Source organism: Eurosta solidaginis, unplaced genomic scaffold, assembly GCF_040869045.1.
Source record: "Eurosta solidaginis isolate ZX-2024a unplaced genomic scaffold, ASM4086904v1 ctg00001086.1, whole genome shotgun sequence".
NCBI classification, from domain to species: domain Eukaryota; kingdom Metazoa; phylum Arthropoda; class Insecta; order Diptera; family Tephritidae; genus Eurosta; species Eurosta solidaginis.
The window spans coordinates 477,401-492,298 of NW_027136923.1; the positions used below are offsets into that span (position 1 = coordinate 477,401).

Genomic DNA, 14,898 nt, shown 5'->3' on the forward strand with positions numbered 1-14,898 from the left:
CTAAACAGTGATACCATGCACATCTATAGATCAATCATTATGCATCTACATAAACGAAACAATAATTGCGTCTACAAATATGTACCATGTACGTATACGAGCAGCAGAGAATCAATGCACAAACACATGCATATATCTGAGATACTCCTGAAAGTATGCAACGAGAGAAGCTATAAAATTGTGCAATTGTAGTTACAGCTGAGAAGTTTGAGAGCTGATGGCAACTAGTAGATTGTGGAAGCGCCTAGAAGATGTGAACGTTGAAATCAGAGAGTATAAAAGGCAGAAAATGTAGAGGCGCTGGAATTCAGTTTGATTTGAGCTATCAAGCAGTTTCGATTAAGACGCTATCTAGCGAGCCATAGCAGTATTATTTTGAAAGTCAGTGTCATTTAAGCTATCAGTTTGGTTATTAAGCCTAGTTGCAAAGTATAAGTGTTATTGTGAAGTACTTTAATAAAGGCCATTTTTCCATTATTCAATATTGGAGTTATTTATTCAACAGTTTAGTGATACGAACTTAGCAAAAGGGCAAATAAGAGGATTTGCAAGTAAATTCGTTACAATATGTTATCTTCATTTGTTGAATATTTCTCAACTATATTCGGGAATTCCAGTGTTACTCATAACGTTCATCATTTACTACATCTAACGGAGTGTGTTGAATCAATTGGTCTGTTATCAAGTTTTTCAGCTTACGATTTCGAAAATTATTTGCAAACATTAAAAAAGTATATCAAAAAGCCAACTCAAATTCTTCCACAAATAATAAATCGAGTCAATAATGAAACGTTGCTAATAATGGAAAAACATCAGGGCTTTAAAACTTTGAGGGGAAGAGGTTTGTGTTATTTTTTCCAGGATTGCGTCTTTTCTTTTAAAAAGCCAGATAGCTTCTGCCTTATTAAACAATTCAAACCAATACAAATTACAGGGTTTTCAGAAGACAGACGTTTTATAATAGGGAAAGAGTTTGCAAATTTGAGAAGTTTCTTTTTAGAACCAATTGACTCCATGTCTCTTAGTATTTGCGTGGGCAACTTCTCACTCATAGATGAGGAAAACCAATACCCTATTGAAGAAACAGAATGTAAACTAGTAGGTCTCCCTCATATTGATAGCATATTATTGCTGCCATTGTTACATGGCACTTTTTAGCTCAATTTAAATTGAACACATTGGGGAAATTAATATTTTGCTTTGTTTGGTGGTTCGAAATCATATGCAACAAAATATTAATTTCTCTACTTATTAACTAAATTAACATACAGAAAACTTTGACAATAAATATACAAACATGCCAAAAGAAATAAAGCGCGTATCCTTCAGCAACTTCGAGAACGTACCATCATCCTCTTATAAGTTTCATCACATATACATATGAATAAGATATCATCAACCCAAGTATTCATTTTTTAGATAAAAAGTCACAAGTTGCAGAGTGTGCAGGTTGCAAGGCGCTGGATGCAAAAATAACAAATTTGCAAGGTAAGTAATTTAATGGGCATGGTAGTCACAGTTTTAGGCTATTTGTCCCTCCCCCGCGCAATTCGAGTATAAATGCAATCATCCGTCAGCTTACTATGATGCATACAAAATCTTATGTGTCGGGCCTATAATTTCGGTCCAAGAGTTACATTAATGCAATTTCGATAGTACCATCGGTACTATGCGTTCTCTAACTAGGTACTCTCCTGTCATATCGAAAAATTTTGTAAACTAATTGTTTATATTTTGAGAAGTTAAAGATTTATTTTATAAATCGTCAACTTTCACTTAACCTGATACTTTAAGGGATTTACACACATCGCTTGACTATAATAAAATAGGTAAAATATTGTGCTACAGGTTTTTACTTTCCATCATGTGTTAGCTGATTAGACACGTATAAATGCTGCAAATATATTACCCTTTTACGTTTGCTAACCTTGCGCTTTAAATATAGGCAATTAAAAGTCCTTGTAATGGTCTAGTTAAGGGGTCTACTGCTAACACGAGTCGAGAATATCGAGAGAGGTGTCAAAAGACCTCGACAACAATAATCCGAAGGAGGAAGAGCAAAATTGTATCTCTGTCCGGAGATATTTGCAGTTGAATTTGGCAATGGTTGTTATGCACTGAAAAAAAGTGTGTGCTCAAAGGGATTTTGCACGCATTTTTTCGATCCCAGCCAATTGGGGGACCGCCCAGGGTAATTTTTTTTTATAATCGCGGCCGAAGGCCCTCAACGCAGAAAGCTGTTCTCAAAATTCCGGAGGAAACCGTGGGTAATTTTTGGGCTTCACGTTAATATCTTTTGAACGAGTTAAAATTTTTCTTTTCCGCCTTCGGATTATTAATACTGAAGTCAAGACGCCTCTCTCGATATTTTTGGACACGTATTAGCAGTCAATCCCTCAACTAGACTTTTACCATATAAATAAGCCCCACGCAAATTTTCACCGTACGGCCGATTTAAATGAAATATACACCAATTTTTAAGAAAAAGTGATTCAGTGTATAGGGGGTAATTTTTGCATGTATGGAGCGTGGCATCTGATATATATACCAACAATACCGGGGAAATGATACTTGGCAAGCAGATGCCCAACATCAAAATTATATCAGCGGAGAAAAGTGGTAAGAAGTGGGGTGCATGGGAATGAGGGTCGTGACATCTCCCATACAATATTAATCCAAATCGGATCAATATAGTTATTTTCAATAAAAAAACAGCATATGTTGGAAAGTTACAAAACTCTAAGAAGAGATATCAGTAAAAGAGTTTAAAATTTTGAGGTTGCTAAAATTTTGATAATTTGGCTGCATATTCCATTTACGATTCCGGATAATAAAATAATTTTTGTTATAAATCTATACTTTTTCCAGTCAAGTTCAGAAAATTACAACAGAAGATCAAAAATTTCAATTTAAACTCAAAAGTGATTGCAATTAATTTTACCTGTTTGCTTGCAATTGACCTAATAATTTGTGTTGTTTTTACTTCCAGAATCAGTCGGAAACCTGAAGGAGACCATTTTGTATAAGAGTGTTAAATATTTTCTATATATTACATTTACTTAAATTCAACTTTTCAACTTTTCTTTATCCTTAATGTCTTCTCAGAATACTGCAGTGATGACTGCACTTGCAGACACGAAAGTGGTGATGAGCAAGTTGGTTCAACAAGATGCTGTAGCATGCTCAGTCAGATCTTACTTTCCTCTGTCGTGTGCAGAGGATTTGTTTAAGATAAATGAAAAGGTTGTTCCTGAAAATCGGAGTTTGTTTGTGAGTATTTTTTCCAACAGTGAAAATTATAAATAATCAATTAGGTTTGGGGAACTGTTGTTAAATTTTTATTTTATTTAAGTTTTCTTAAATCGGGTTAATTTTTTCAGAAAGGGATCTCAGCCTATCACACCGATGGTCCCGATAAAAAACCTCACACATTCTAATGTTTTTTCAATTAGAATAAAGTATTTATCGACAGTGATTTGGCAAACACTAAGGGCCGATTTCACCAACTCGACTAAAGCTAAAATTTAGTTGTGACTTAAGTTAGTCCAGATTTGCGGCTTAGTTTTTTTTCGGTTTCACCAACTTAGTTACTTAACGAAATTGACATACAACAACCCTATCAGCTGTTTTATACATAGTAGTATTTTTTGCTACTCTTTAGTTTCACGCAACCCAATACAATTGAAGTATTGTCAGTTACGGCTGTCAGCTGCGTATTGGCAATTTTTGATAAAATTATAATAAAAATAATAAATTGTGCATAAAGTTCAACGCATTATATAAATTGTCAACTTTTGCCTAAAACTGGATCTAGGAAAAAAAATATCTGCTCAATTTGCGCACGTGCTGGAATATTTGTGAATTTTAGAATTTATTGTATTTATTGCAAATTTATGGTATTAAAAAAGCAGTATGAGCAAGAAAAGCAAAACCAAGTCCGGCAATCTGGGACGAGCATTGATAAAAAATCGCTTCGGGCATCAACTCCGCCGTAAAGTGGATAACGACACTATGGTAAACAAAAACTGCATTTGGATAAACAATGTTTAAGCTAAAATTTTTTTGTTATTTTTATATATTGGGGTTTATACAGCTCCATACTACCGAAATCCAAGATGGCTACGATTGGGGACAGTTAAATTTGGCATCTGTTGCTGAGGAATCTTCACTTCATGATTTTTTATGCACTGCTGAGCTGGCGGACACTGAATTTCAAGCTGAGAAACTGAATATCACATTCTTCAATCCAAAAACGGGCGTTGGTGTACTCTCGAAATCACAAATGAAGCAAATGCAACAAAAACATAGGGAAAATAATAATATGCTAACAGTGCCACGCCGTCCTAAATGGACAGCACAAACAACCGCAGAGGAATTGCAAAGAGCTGAAAATGAAAGCTTCTTAGAATGGTGTCGCACTTTAGCGCTGCTGCAAGAAGACAACGACATCTTACTTACACCTTATGAAAAGAATTTAGAGCTTTGGCGTCAGTTGTGGCGTGTTGTCGAACGTTCAGATGTTGTTCTGCAGATTGTGGACGCACGTAATCCACTGCTCTTTCGCAGCGTCGACTTAGAGCGGTATGTAAAGGAAGTAAATTCGAATAAAATGAATATGATTTCTTCGCCACAAATTTGCATTGCAAAAACTTTAGTAAAATTTGGATTCTGTTATATTATCTCCCTTCTCCAATCTCTAGATCGATTCAAAACCCGCTTCGAAGGAGATTGATAAACAGTTCTTTGATTCAAACAATAGCAAAGCTTATGTGAGAGGACGCACTACAGAGAAACCTTGCGTAGCGTCACCTACAGAGAAACCTTGGCGTATCGGGAAGAAAGAACGTCGTGAGAAATTGCGCAAGATGTTCTCGCATTTGGATAAGCACTATGCCATAAAACCCATCAAGGATTTTAGTTCTAGTAGCACTGCATAGATCTTCGTAAGGCAGTTTCTTTTATTTTTGTTAAAAAGGAAACCCTATTGTAAAGCAGTCTGGATTCGGCTGCTGCAGAATCCACTTTTAAATGAATTACCCTAAACTATGTATTATGGATATGCTATTAACTGTGTAAATATGAATATTAAATAGTTTTTAAATGATAACTGTACAAAACCTCGGTTCCGCTTAGTTTCTATTTGCACGAGGGGCGATCCCGCCCCAACTTAAAGACTTAGCCCCCTTGAGATTGCATCGCTTTCCAGGAGGATATGTTTAGCCGTATCCGCTTATCGATCAAAGAACCCGCAGGTATCACGATTATTTGCCCAATTTATGCATGTGGCTGTTGAGTCTGCATTTTCTTTTAAGAAACCTGTTAAAATTCTAATTTTATTTTTTGAAAGGCGTATGATTGCTCCTCTAGCGATTAAGACTACATTCTCCTGCAGTAATTTAGATTGTTTAGAGTGCGCCAGTGTTCTTATATATCTGTCTACCAGCAATATATGCCACCATATTTTTATTATTTTTTTTTTAGCGAACTGGCAGCTGCCGCTTGGGCCCAATAGGCCGTACAGTAGCTCCCTCTCTCGCTAGAACGTTCGCCCGCTTATTACCATCCACTCACCCCTCTGTGGCCTAAAACTCACGCCCGCAGTACTACATTGTCGGTTCGTAGTTCGTTCAGCTCATATTGTGGCTTCGGGCCCGAAGACACCAGCTCAAATCGCCTCTGATGTCTTCGATTACCACCATAAGATCGTGTGTAGACATGTGTTGCTCTCTAGCCTGGTTGCATTCATAGACAAGATAACAGTTTCCGCATTCCACTTAGATAGATAGATAGATAGATGTTGTGAGGTCAAGCACTGCGACCTACTGGTATATTGTGCCCTCATTCTCTTAACAACAACTCATCCAAGCCGAGTTCTCTGAGAAAATCCAGAATGTTTCTCGGCTTCAGAGAGTGTATGTTACTATTTCCTACTTTCGATGATGCTAGCATCCCAAGTCTTCTCGCGACTGCATCGCATTCCTTCAGGATGTGTTCTGCAGTCTCATCTTCGCAATCACATAACCGACAGAGGCTACTAGACGACATCTCCCCAGCGGGTTAGGGGGTCGGAATATACCCGCGGTAGGTATGCCTGTCGTAAGAGGCGACTAAAATACCTGATTCGAGGGCTGTGTAGCGCAACCCTTCAGGTTGCCAGCGCAATATATAGCTTCTCCAAACCCAATTGTCAACCTCACCTATCCGCGGCGAATCCTGTTTCACTAACATACGAGGCTCTGGCGACCCCAAGCTTTTCATAGAACTTGGGGGTGGGGAGGGAGGGATGGCCTGAAGGTTTAATGTGGCCACGTAAATCGTTCCCGAGATGGTCGGGCTAGCACCTTAATAGTGCTGTGTTACCGGAGCGTACCGGATCTGTATCCGGCAAAGGACCATCACATCAATAACACTCCCCAAAGCCTTCGGGGAGCAACCTTATCGCTACAACAACAACAACAACAACTAGACGATATACCCAATTTATTCATATGGCTCTTTAGCCTGCAGTGGCCTGTGAGTATACCTGTTGAAATCCTAAGGCTACTTTTTGGGAGTTTTACACTCCTATTAGTGCCTTTGCCTGCCGAAGTCCTGGACTTTCGCGCCAGTGTTGTTCTCTTAGGCACACCTCTTTTTGTCTAAACTCTTCCCTTATTGTATGTGACTCTATTGGCATGATAGGCTCGGGTCCTATTGGCTTTCCGGCCGCTGCCAACCTGGCAAGGTCGTCCGCTCGCTCGTTACAATCTACTCCTCTGTGTCCAGGTACCCATGCTGCACACCGGCTTTTGGCGACAACTGGTAGGGATATTTTGATCCGGGGGCGAAAGATCCCCGCTCCTATGCCCTCCGGTGCCTTCGAGCCATCGAGAAGCGCTTCAATCCAGGAGGTGTCCCACGCACATTTGTTCCCAGCTCTATTTTGAAGCGCTTCTCAAACTTAATTATCTTCCTCGTGTCATCTGTGAGATGTTGGATGAGTGGAATCTGCTCCGTCAGCTTCTCCATGTTGTCGTTTTGTCGAAAGCCCCTCTATGTCCAAAAATGCGCATAGCGTTACCTCCCCGCACTCAACTGAAAGCAGCTCTCGACAAATGCACGTTTCCTATTCCATTAGTTGCTTACTTGTAAGCAATTATATCCGTTTTATATTTACTAAATATCTGACCATGTTTTCATTTGTTGGTTTTGGGAATTTATTGGGTTACTTTTTTCTTAATAAAAAGATATTTGCATTTATTTAAAACTAATGAGTTTAGACAGGAGCTTTCTCAACCAATTTGAACCAATGACCGCATTCGCAGCGTTTTAATGTACCTTTTTGCAGCCACATCCATTGCACATAAGTTTGATCTTCTTCGCCTGGAAATAATATAAAATAATTGTTTAGTATGTTAAAAAAATAGTTTTTGTTCGCTTGTGCTATTTATTCTTCACTCACAAATGCAACCAACAATACGTTCATCAAATGTGGATGGTATCAGATTGGGGTTTTCTTTGGTGCCTGCGCCACGTTTGAACACTTTTATGTCGAAGGGATTATCGTTGCCAGCAGCTTTGGCTAAAACTTCACGCCTTTCAATACCGGATGCGTGCTCCAGAGGATCGTTCATCACTGAAATTGGAATTCAAAATATTTAAATTAGTTATTTATAAGGGTTTAAAGAACATATTATTGATCATTAATAACTGCCTGCTTCACAAAAACTGACTACAGTTGGGACATCAAATCTTACCCAACCTCCTTCTCCCAACTTACTGGAGATCTCCCCTTCCTTATCATAAATTACGGATGCTGATGGAAACACTTTCTTGATCAGATCGTTTTCATCCATTCTCTTAACATCACGTAGGCCGAAGGTTTGGGCTTCGGTGAACTATGTTCGAATCAGCCTAAAGCACATCATTAAACCCTTTTCGATAACCTTTCTATAGAATACTTGGAAGCCGTTTGATTTTTGTTCTTCGTATAATTTTACTTTTAACTTGCGTCCTTGGCACAAAGTAGCACTTTAACAATGCAATAGATTTTTGGGATGAGACTGGATTTATATACCGACAATGTGAAAAAAAAAAATACTGAAAAACGTATTTTCATTAACTTTAAAAATGGAAAGTGGGACAAATACAAATCCTTTACAGAAAACCGCTTTGCTGCCCTCCCAATCCCGACTGATGCTCGCCAAGGGGAGCGTGCTTTCCGCAAGATCATTGAATCCGCCTCGGCTCGCTTCATTCCCGCCGGTAGAGTTCCCGAAATTCGCCCCACTTTCCGGCGGAGGCCGCAAATTTAGCGAGAGAACGTGACCTTATAAGACAGCTCGATCCCGGCAACCCCCAAATAAGGGATATAAACCAACGCATCAGATTGCTTGTGGATGAACACAAGCGGGCGAAATGGGAGGAGTACCTAAGCGGTTGTAACCTCTCTGCCGGTGTAGGTAAACTTTGGTCCACTGTAAAGTCCCTATCGAATCCGTCTAGGCACAATGACAAAGTTTCCATCGACCTTGGCGATAAAGTACTGTCGGATGCCAAAAAATGCGCAAGCGCTTTCTGCCGACAATATATAATGCATTCTACGGTCGACAAAGATAGACGGAGGGCCAACAGACACGCACATAAACATAAATTCAGCGCGTCACCAATGACCATCACCGCCAAAGAGGTTGAGGATGCCAAGATGCCAACCATCCAAAGCAGTGAGCCCAGACGGCCATGCCGATGCCTAAAAGCCTAGGGAAAGAGGATTTCAAATATTTAGCACATGTCTTCACCCTGTCTCTTTCCACATTTGTCATACCCGAAAAATGGAAAATGGCGAAGGTGGTCCCGCTACTAAAGCCTGGAAAACCAGCTAAAATAGGAGTCATATCTCCCTATATCTCTCCTATCGCCAGTAGCCAAGACGCCTGAAGCCATTTTGCTCCCCTACTTCCAAGCAAATTTGCAGCTAGCCTGTCATCAGTATGGCTTCAGAAAACTCCATAGCACGACCACCACCGCGCTAAATGCAAATTATCTTGGTGGTCGGCAGGCATCGGTGCAAATTAGAAATGAAACATCGAAACCAAGAAGAATTAAACAGGGGGAGCCACAGATCAGGATCTACAAATCCAGAGCCGTAATAAAAACCTTAAATTCCTTGCTGGCAGTATTTGAGGAAAAGACAAAGAAACGCTCATTACCACATACATAGCAATTGGCCAGCCGATTGCATGCTACGCGTCCCCTATATGGTCGCCAAGCTTAAAAATTACCCACTGGAAGAAGATACAGGCCTGCCAAAATACTGCTCTCGGAATCGCCGCGGGCTGTCTTCTTATGTCCCCAGAACACCATCTACATAATGAGGCGAGAATACTCCTCATCAGGGAGAGAAATGAGATGCTAACCAAACAGTTCCTGTAGAATAACCAGAAACCTGGGCATCCCATCATACATCTGATTGCTGACCCACACCGCCTAGGGGCTTAAGGAGTCATCTCCGTAAGCATTATGAGGAAATACGGCGCCTGAGAACTCAGCCGTATGAAGCAAAAAAACACAAGCAGGTCCTCAGTGAACTTCACAAAATATCTAAAGAGGTGTCAAACGACGCGTCTTGACATCAGTATTATTAATTCGAAGGCGGAAAATAAAAATTTCAAAGGAGTTTAATGAAAAACCGAAAAATTACCAGCGGGTTCCTCCGAAGCCGGGGTGGGATCCATCGTATTTTTGCGCAGAACACCTCTGCGTTGGCGGCCTTCGGCCGCGCTTATAAAAACTTAACCTGGGTGGGTCCAACACCGGTTTGGAGACCATAACTATATCCGTGCAAAACACTTATGTTCACAATTTTTTTTTGTGGGTACACAACATTACAACAATCACATGAAAATCGCCCATTTCAACTGCAAATATCTCAGAACTGAGACGCAATTTTTATTTTCCGCCTTCGGGTTATTATTTTCGAGTTTAATACGCGTCTTTTGACACCTCTCTCGATATTTTTGGTAGCATGTTAGCAGTCTACCCTTCAACTAGACTTTTACCCCGCTGAAAGGATCTGCTGGGAGGATGACAATTTGTGGGAGGGACGCAACAAATTAAATGGGATTACACTGAAATGAAGCCGGACAGCACCGGCTGCCTTGGGAAGCGTTTATAAATTAATATAGATATTGTTTTCCAATTACTATTCACACATATTCACCTGTGGAATTGATTTTAACATGGGTGCACTCCATTGCCCCAACTACACGCGGAAAATTTGCCTTTTCTTTAAAAGCAGCCTCTGTTTCCAAGCGCTCCTGTCCCGTTTGAGGAAATTCCACAAAATCTGGTCGCAAGGATGCTTTTGAAACTCCGGAAAGGTCTGCCACAATTTGCTGAAAAGATCCTGAAGCATAGAACCGGAGTGCGATGAAAAACATTTGATGTGGCTGCATTGCGTTGTTGCTGTAAACGAAGAAGTAATTTAGGGCAACATTTATAAAATATGATGTAAACTTACCGTGCTCCAAGATAAATTTTGTCTTTTATTAAACAAACCAAGCAGCATCTTTGCACATAATCGTTCGCGAAAGTCAACATCGTCATAATAATGAAAAAAGGCAGGACGCTTTTTAATTTTTCTTTTTCGTCGAAGCACAATTACCTGCAGAGCTTCAAAATCGCAATCACTTTCACCAGAATCTCGAAGATCCATTAAACTTTTTACAAATTTTCCACCGAGAATACAAATAAGCCACTTCAGAGAAATTGCAGATGCCAACAATAGCGGGGTTGCTATATTTGCATAATGAAATAAGTATCAAAACTGCCATTTAATTCGACTCAAAATTTGTACTACAGCAACACTGTTGAAAGTCGAGAATAAGCCAGCTAACAGGTAGGCTAATTTGCGACTTAGCTAAGCATTGGTGGTGAAACAGAAAAATTCAAAAATTTGACTTAACTAAGTTAAGTCGAGTTGGTGAAACCGGGCCTAAGAGTGTATTTCTGCATGAAAAGCTTCTCCGTGAAAATTCATCTGCCTAGCAGATGACGTTCAGAATCACCGTAAGCCCTGTAGTTCGTGTCTCGCCAATTTGTAAGAAAAACTAAAAAAAAAGATCAATACAAATTGAAAGAAAAGTTCGGCCTAAACCTCGTCGTAGGAAAATCGCACCAAGTATTAATTTTATTTAATTTAAAAAAACTTAAACTAATTGTCTTTACGATAAGAGCTCTTGGCTGAGAATATGGAGTTTGATTACACCCGATCTTAGAAAGCCTTACTTCTTTTATATATGAAATATGATGAATAAAATGAATTTGAGCTAATTTATTCAAGTAATTTTTCAACCTGAATAGGTCTAGTATATTAACTAGTAGAACGCTGATGCAAATATTGACTAGTATGTCAACTGGTATTAGAATGATGCATACTGAGTGAGTAGTATGCCAGCTGGTATGTTGATGTTGAATACACTGACTAGTATGTCAATTGGTAGGACCCTGATGGGTATGCTGACTAGTATGGCAATTGGTATAGTGGTGGCGCAAAGGCTGACTAGTATGTCAATTGGTAGGACCCTAATGGGTATGCTGACTAGTGTGCCATCTGGTATAATGCTGGCGCAAAGGCTGACTAGTATGTCAATTGGTAGGACTCTGATGGGTATGCTGACTAGTATGTCATCTGGTATGATGTTGGTGTATATAATGACTAGTTTGTCAATTGGTATGATGCTGATGCAGAGACTGGCAATTGATATTTCGTAGGACATCGCTGTGTTAAAAATACAGAACTCATACCAGTTGGAATTTTTGGCCAACTAGTATTCTTCTAGTATACAACTAGTTGGCTTGACTGCAGGGTAGCTGTGGGCACAGCTTTTTCGGATATATCGCAATTTTATATATTTTGTAACGGCCTCAAAGGGAAATGTTTCTCATTTATGAAAACTGTTGAGTACATTATTAAGTTAAGTGATGTTTTTCAAATTGAATACGCACACAATAGCAAGCAAGTTTGGGTATTTTTGGAGCAATACTTTTTTGAACTAAAGTCTGAAGATTTCCCCTGAGTTTCAAGTTTATTAAGTAAATTAGATTTGTCTTAAATAAAAAACAGAAAATACTCCAAAATGCCCAAACTTTCTTGCTTCTTGTATGACCAAAATTTCCTTAGTAGTAGTTACCATGGCGTGCCAGATATTTATAAATTTATACGTAAATTCGAAAGTTGTGATCAAAATTTCACTAACATTTATCGTTTTCAAAAACATGTAGAAAAACACATAAAGGACCTTAATTTGAAACTAAGTATTGAAATACCAAAACAAAATGTTGTTGAAGAAAGTGAAATGAATAATGAGCATTCAGCAAATAACTCAATTGAACAGTTCCGAACATTCAATTTAGATTTAAACAAGTAAGGAAGGTTAAGTTCGGGTGTAACCGAACATTACATACTCAGTTGAGAGCTATGGTGACAACATAAGGGAAAATAACCATGTAGGAAAATGAACAGAGGGAAACCCTGGAATGTGTATCAAATGAAAGGCATTAAAGAGTATTTTATGAGGGAGTGGGCCATAGTTCTATAGGTGGACGCCATTTAGGGATATAGCCATAAAGGTGGATCAGGGTTGACTCTAGAATGCGTTTGTACGATATGGGTATCAAATGAAAGGTGTTAATGAGTATTTTAAAAGGGAGTAATCCTTAGTTCCATAGGTGGACGCCGTTTCGGGATATCGCCACAAAGGTGGACCAGGGGTGACCCCAGAATTTGTTCGTACAATATGGGCATCAAACAAATGGTGTTAATGAGTACTTTAAAAGGGAGTGGGCCTTTTTTTTTTTTCTCGGACGTTGTGGCAGCGCACTGCCCTCAAGTGGCCCGATGAAACCAGGCTAATCCTGTTTTTTTTTTTTTTAATTCATACATATTTATTTTTTTTTTTGTTTTTTTTTTTTTTTTGTTTTTTTTTATTTTTATTTTTTTTTTGTGTCCTAATTCTTATTTATGTGTTACTTATAATTTTTTTGTTACCGAGTCTTTGAGATGCAGTGGCTTCTTAAGCGCCGAGATCTAAAACCGCTCAGCTACAGAGAAACTCATCAGCTGAGAAATATAGATTCACAAAATACAATAGACTAAAAGTATAAATATAATTTTTTAATTATTAAGAGAAGATAGAACCGTCTTTTTTTTGGCAAAGAGCGAGTCCGAAACATCAACTTATTCTCGAGTGAGAGTTATAATCTTCACACAAACATAGAAAAGGTTCGTGTAGTTAGAAATTGCTTCTGCATTGTTTAAGAATTATAGGTTTATAATGCCTTGAAACTCGGCATGGAACATTCAAGTTTACTTCGTTCAATAGAAATGGGCTTGAAATCGATCCATTTAAAAGTCTAGCCATAAATAGTACACCTAGCATTTCTCTACGACTTGCAAGGGTAGGAAGATTTATTAGTTTTAATCGATTAGTGTAAGGAGGAAGATTATACGGAGAGTCCGATTGAAGATTTCTAAAGGCGAAAAGTAAAAACTGTTTTTGAATTGATTCTAGTCTATCCACATGAACTTGATAACGCGGATTCCAAATTATCGATCCATATTCTAATATCGGCTTCACCAATGATGTAAAAAGGGTTTTGGTAACGTAAGGATCACCAAACTCCTTTGCCCATCTCTTCACAAATGCTAAAACTCCTCTCGCTTTATTGACTGTGGCATTAATATGAGGGTTGAAACTAAGTTTGCAATTCATTGTAACTCCCAAGTCGACAAAAACATCAACGCTTTCCAGAGTTTGGCCATTAATTGTGTAGGAAGCTGGCTGTATGTTCCCACGTGAAAAACACATGGATCTACATTTTTCTATGTTGAGTGGCATAAAATTCGCATTACACCAAGTAACTAAACGATTTAAATCCGCCTGGAGTACAGAACGTTCTTCAACCGACGCGTATGACTTAAAAAGTTTTACGTCGTCGGCATACATTAAAATTTTAGAATATTTTATAGTTGTGGAAACATCGTTTATAAAGATCGAAAACAGAATAGGACCGAGATGGCTGCCCTGAGGCACACCAGAGGGAACATCGATGACATTCGAACAAATTTTTTTAAAAAATGACTCTTTGAGTTCTACCGGAAAGATAGGAGGAGATCCAGCGAGTTAGGCCAGGTTGAAAACCAAGCAATTCGAGTTTATAAACAAGTAATGAGTGGCGTACTTTGTCGAATGCTTTGCTCAAATCAGTGTGTATAACGTCGGTATGATGATTGTTTCTAAACCCATTAAAGACGTGAGTTGTAAATTCAAGCAAATTGGTTGTGGTTGATTTGGCTCTACAAAAGCCATGCTGAGAACTATCTATCAATATAGAAATCGAAAATGTAAGGTGATTAGTAACGATTGCTTCGAAAAGCTTAGGGATAGCGGAGAGCTTTGCTATTCCACGATAGTTTTCAATAGACGACCTGCTTCCTTTTTTATGGAGTGGGATAAGAAAAGAGTCCTTCCAAGCCATCGGCAAAATGCCATTTTTAAGGAGAGGTTAAACAGATCAGTAAGGGGCTGGTAAATGTATTCCGCACATTTTTTAAGAAAAGATGTTGGGATCAAATCGGGACCGTATTTGAAAGATTTTTTAGGGTCTTTAGATGTAGTAGAACATCTCCAGGCAGCAAATGTGGGGCATATATTGAGTTACTAGAATGGAGCTCATACGGATAATTTGTAGGTGATGAATCAACCACAGCAGAGTAATTAGAGTGAAAGAATTGAGCGAAGAAGTTTGCAATCTCTTGATCGTCGCTGGAAATGCTATTTCTAAACTTCATGGCAGAAGGAAATCCGTTAGTTCTGCGTTTAGAATTTACGAAATCATAAAAAGACTTCGGGTGGCAAA

At 38.8% G+C, this 14,898-nt stretch overlaps 1 protein-coding gene across 1 annotated transcript; it reads right to left on the minus strand.

Annotated features, from left to right (window-relative positions):
* Window positions 1-7,223: 7,223 nt before the first annotated feature.
* Window positions 7,224-7,835, minus strand: LOC137235810 (cytochrome c oxidase subunit 5B, mitochondrial-like). Its single transcript, XM_067758639.1, has 3 exons — window positions 7,760-7,835; window positions 7,442-7,615; window positions 7,224-7,362 (listed from the first exon to the last, which is right to left on the minus strand). Exons 1-3 carry the CDS (start codon window positions 7,833-7,835, stop codon window positions 7,256-7,258), a joined length of 357 nt encoding a protein of 118 aa, XP_067614740.1. The 3' UTR covers window positions 7,224-7,255.
* Between the last annotated feature and the right edge of the window lie 7,063 nt (window positions 7,836-14,898).

Excerpts from the sequence above, each read along its gene's own strand:
- LOC137235810 (XM_067758639.1), bottom strand. The coding sequence starts at position 7,835 with ATGGATGAAAACGATCTGATCAAGAAAGTGTTTCCATCAGCATCCGTA. Across the intron at positions 7,616-7,759 it reads TAAGGAAGGGGAGATCTCCA|TGATGAACGATCCTCTGGAG; the intron begins GTAAGTTGGGAG and ends TTCCAATTTCAG. Across the intron at positions 7,363-7,441 it reads ACGTATTGTTGGTTGCATTT|GCGAAGAAGATCAAACTTAT; the intron begins GTGAGTGAAGAA and ends TATTATTTCCAG.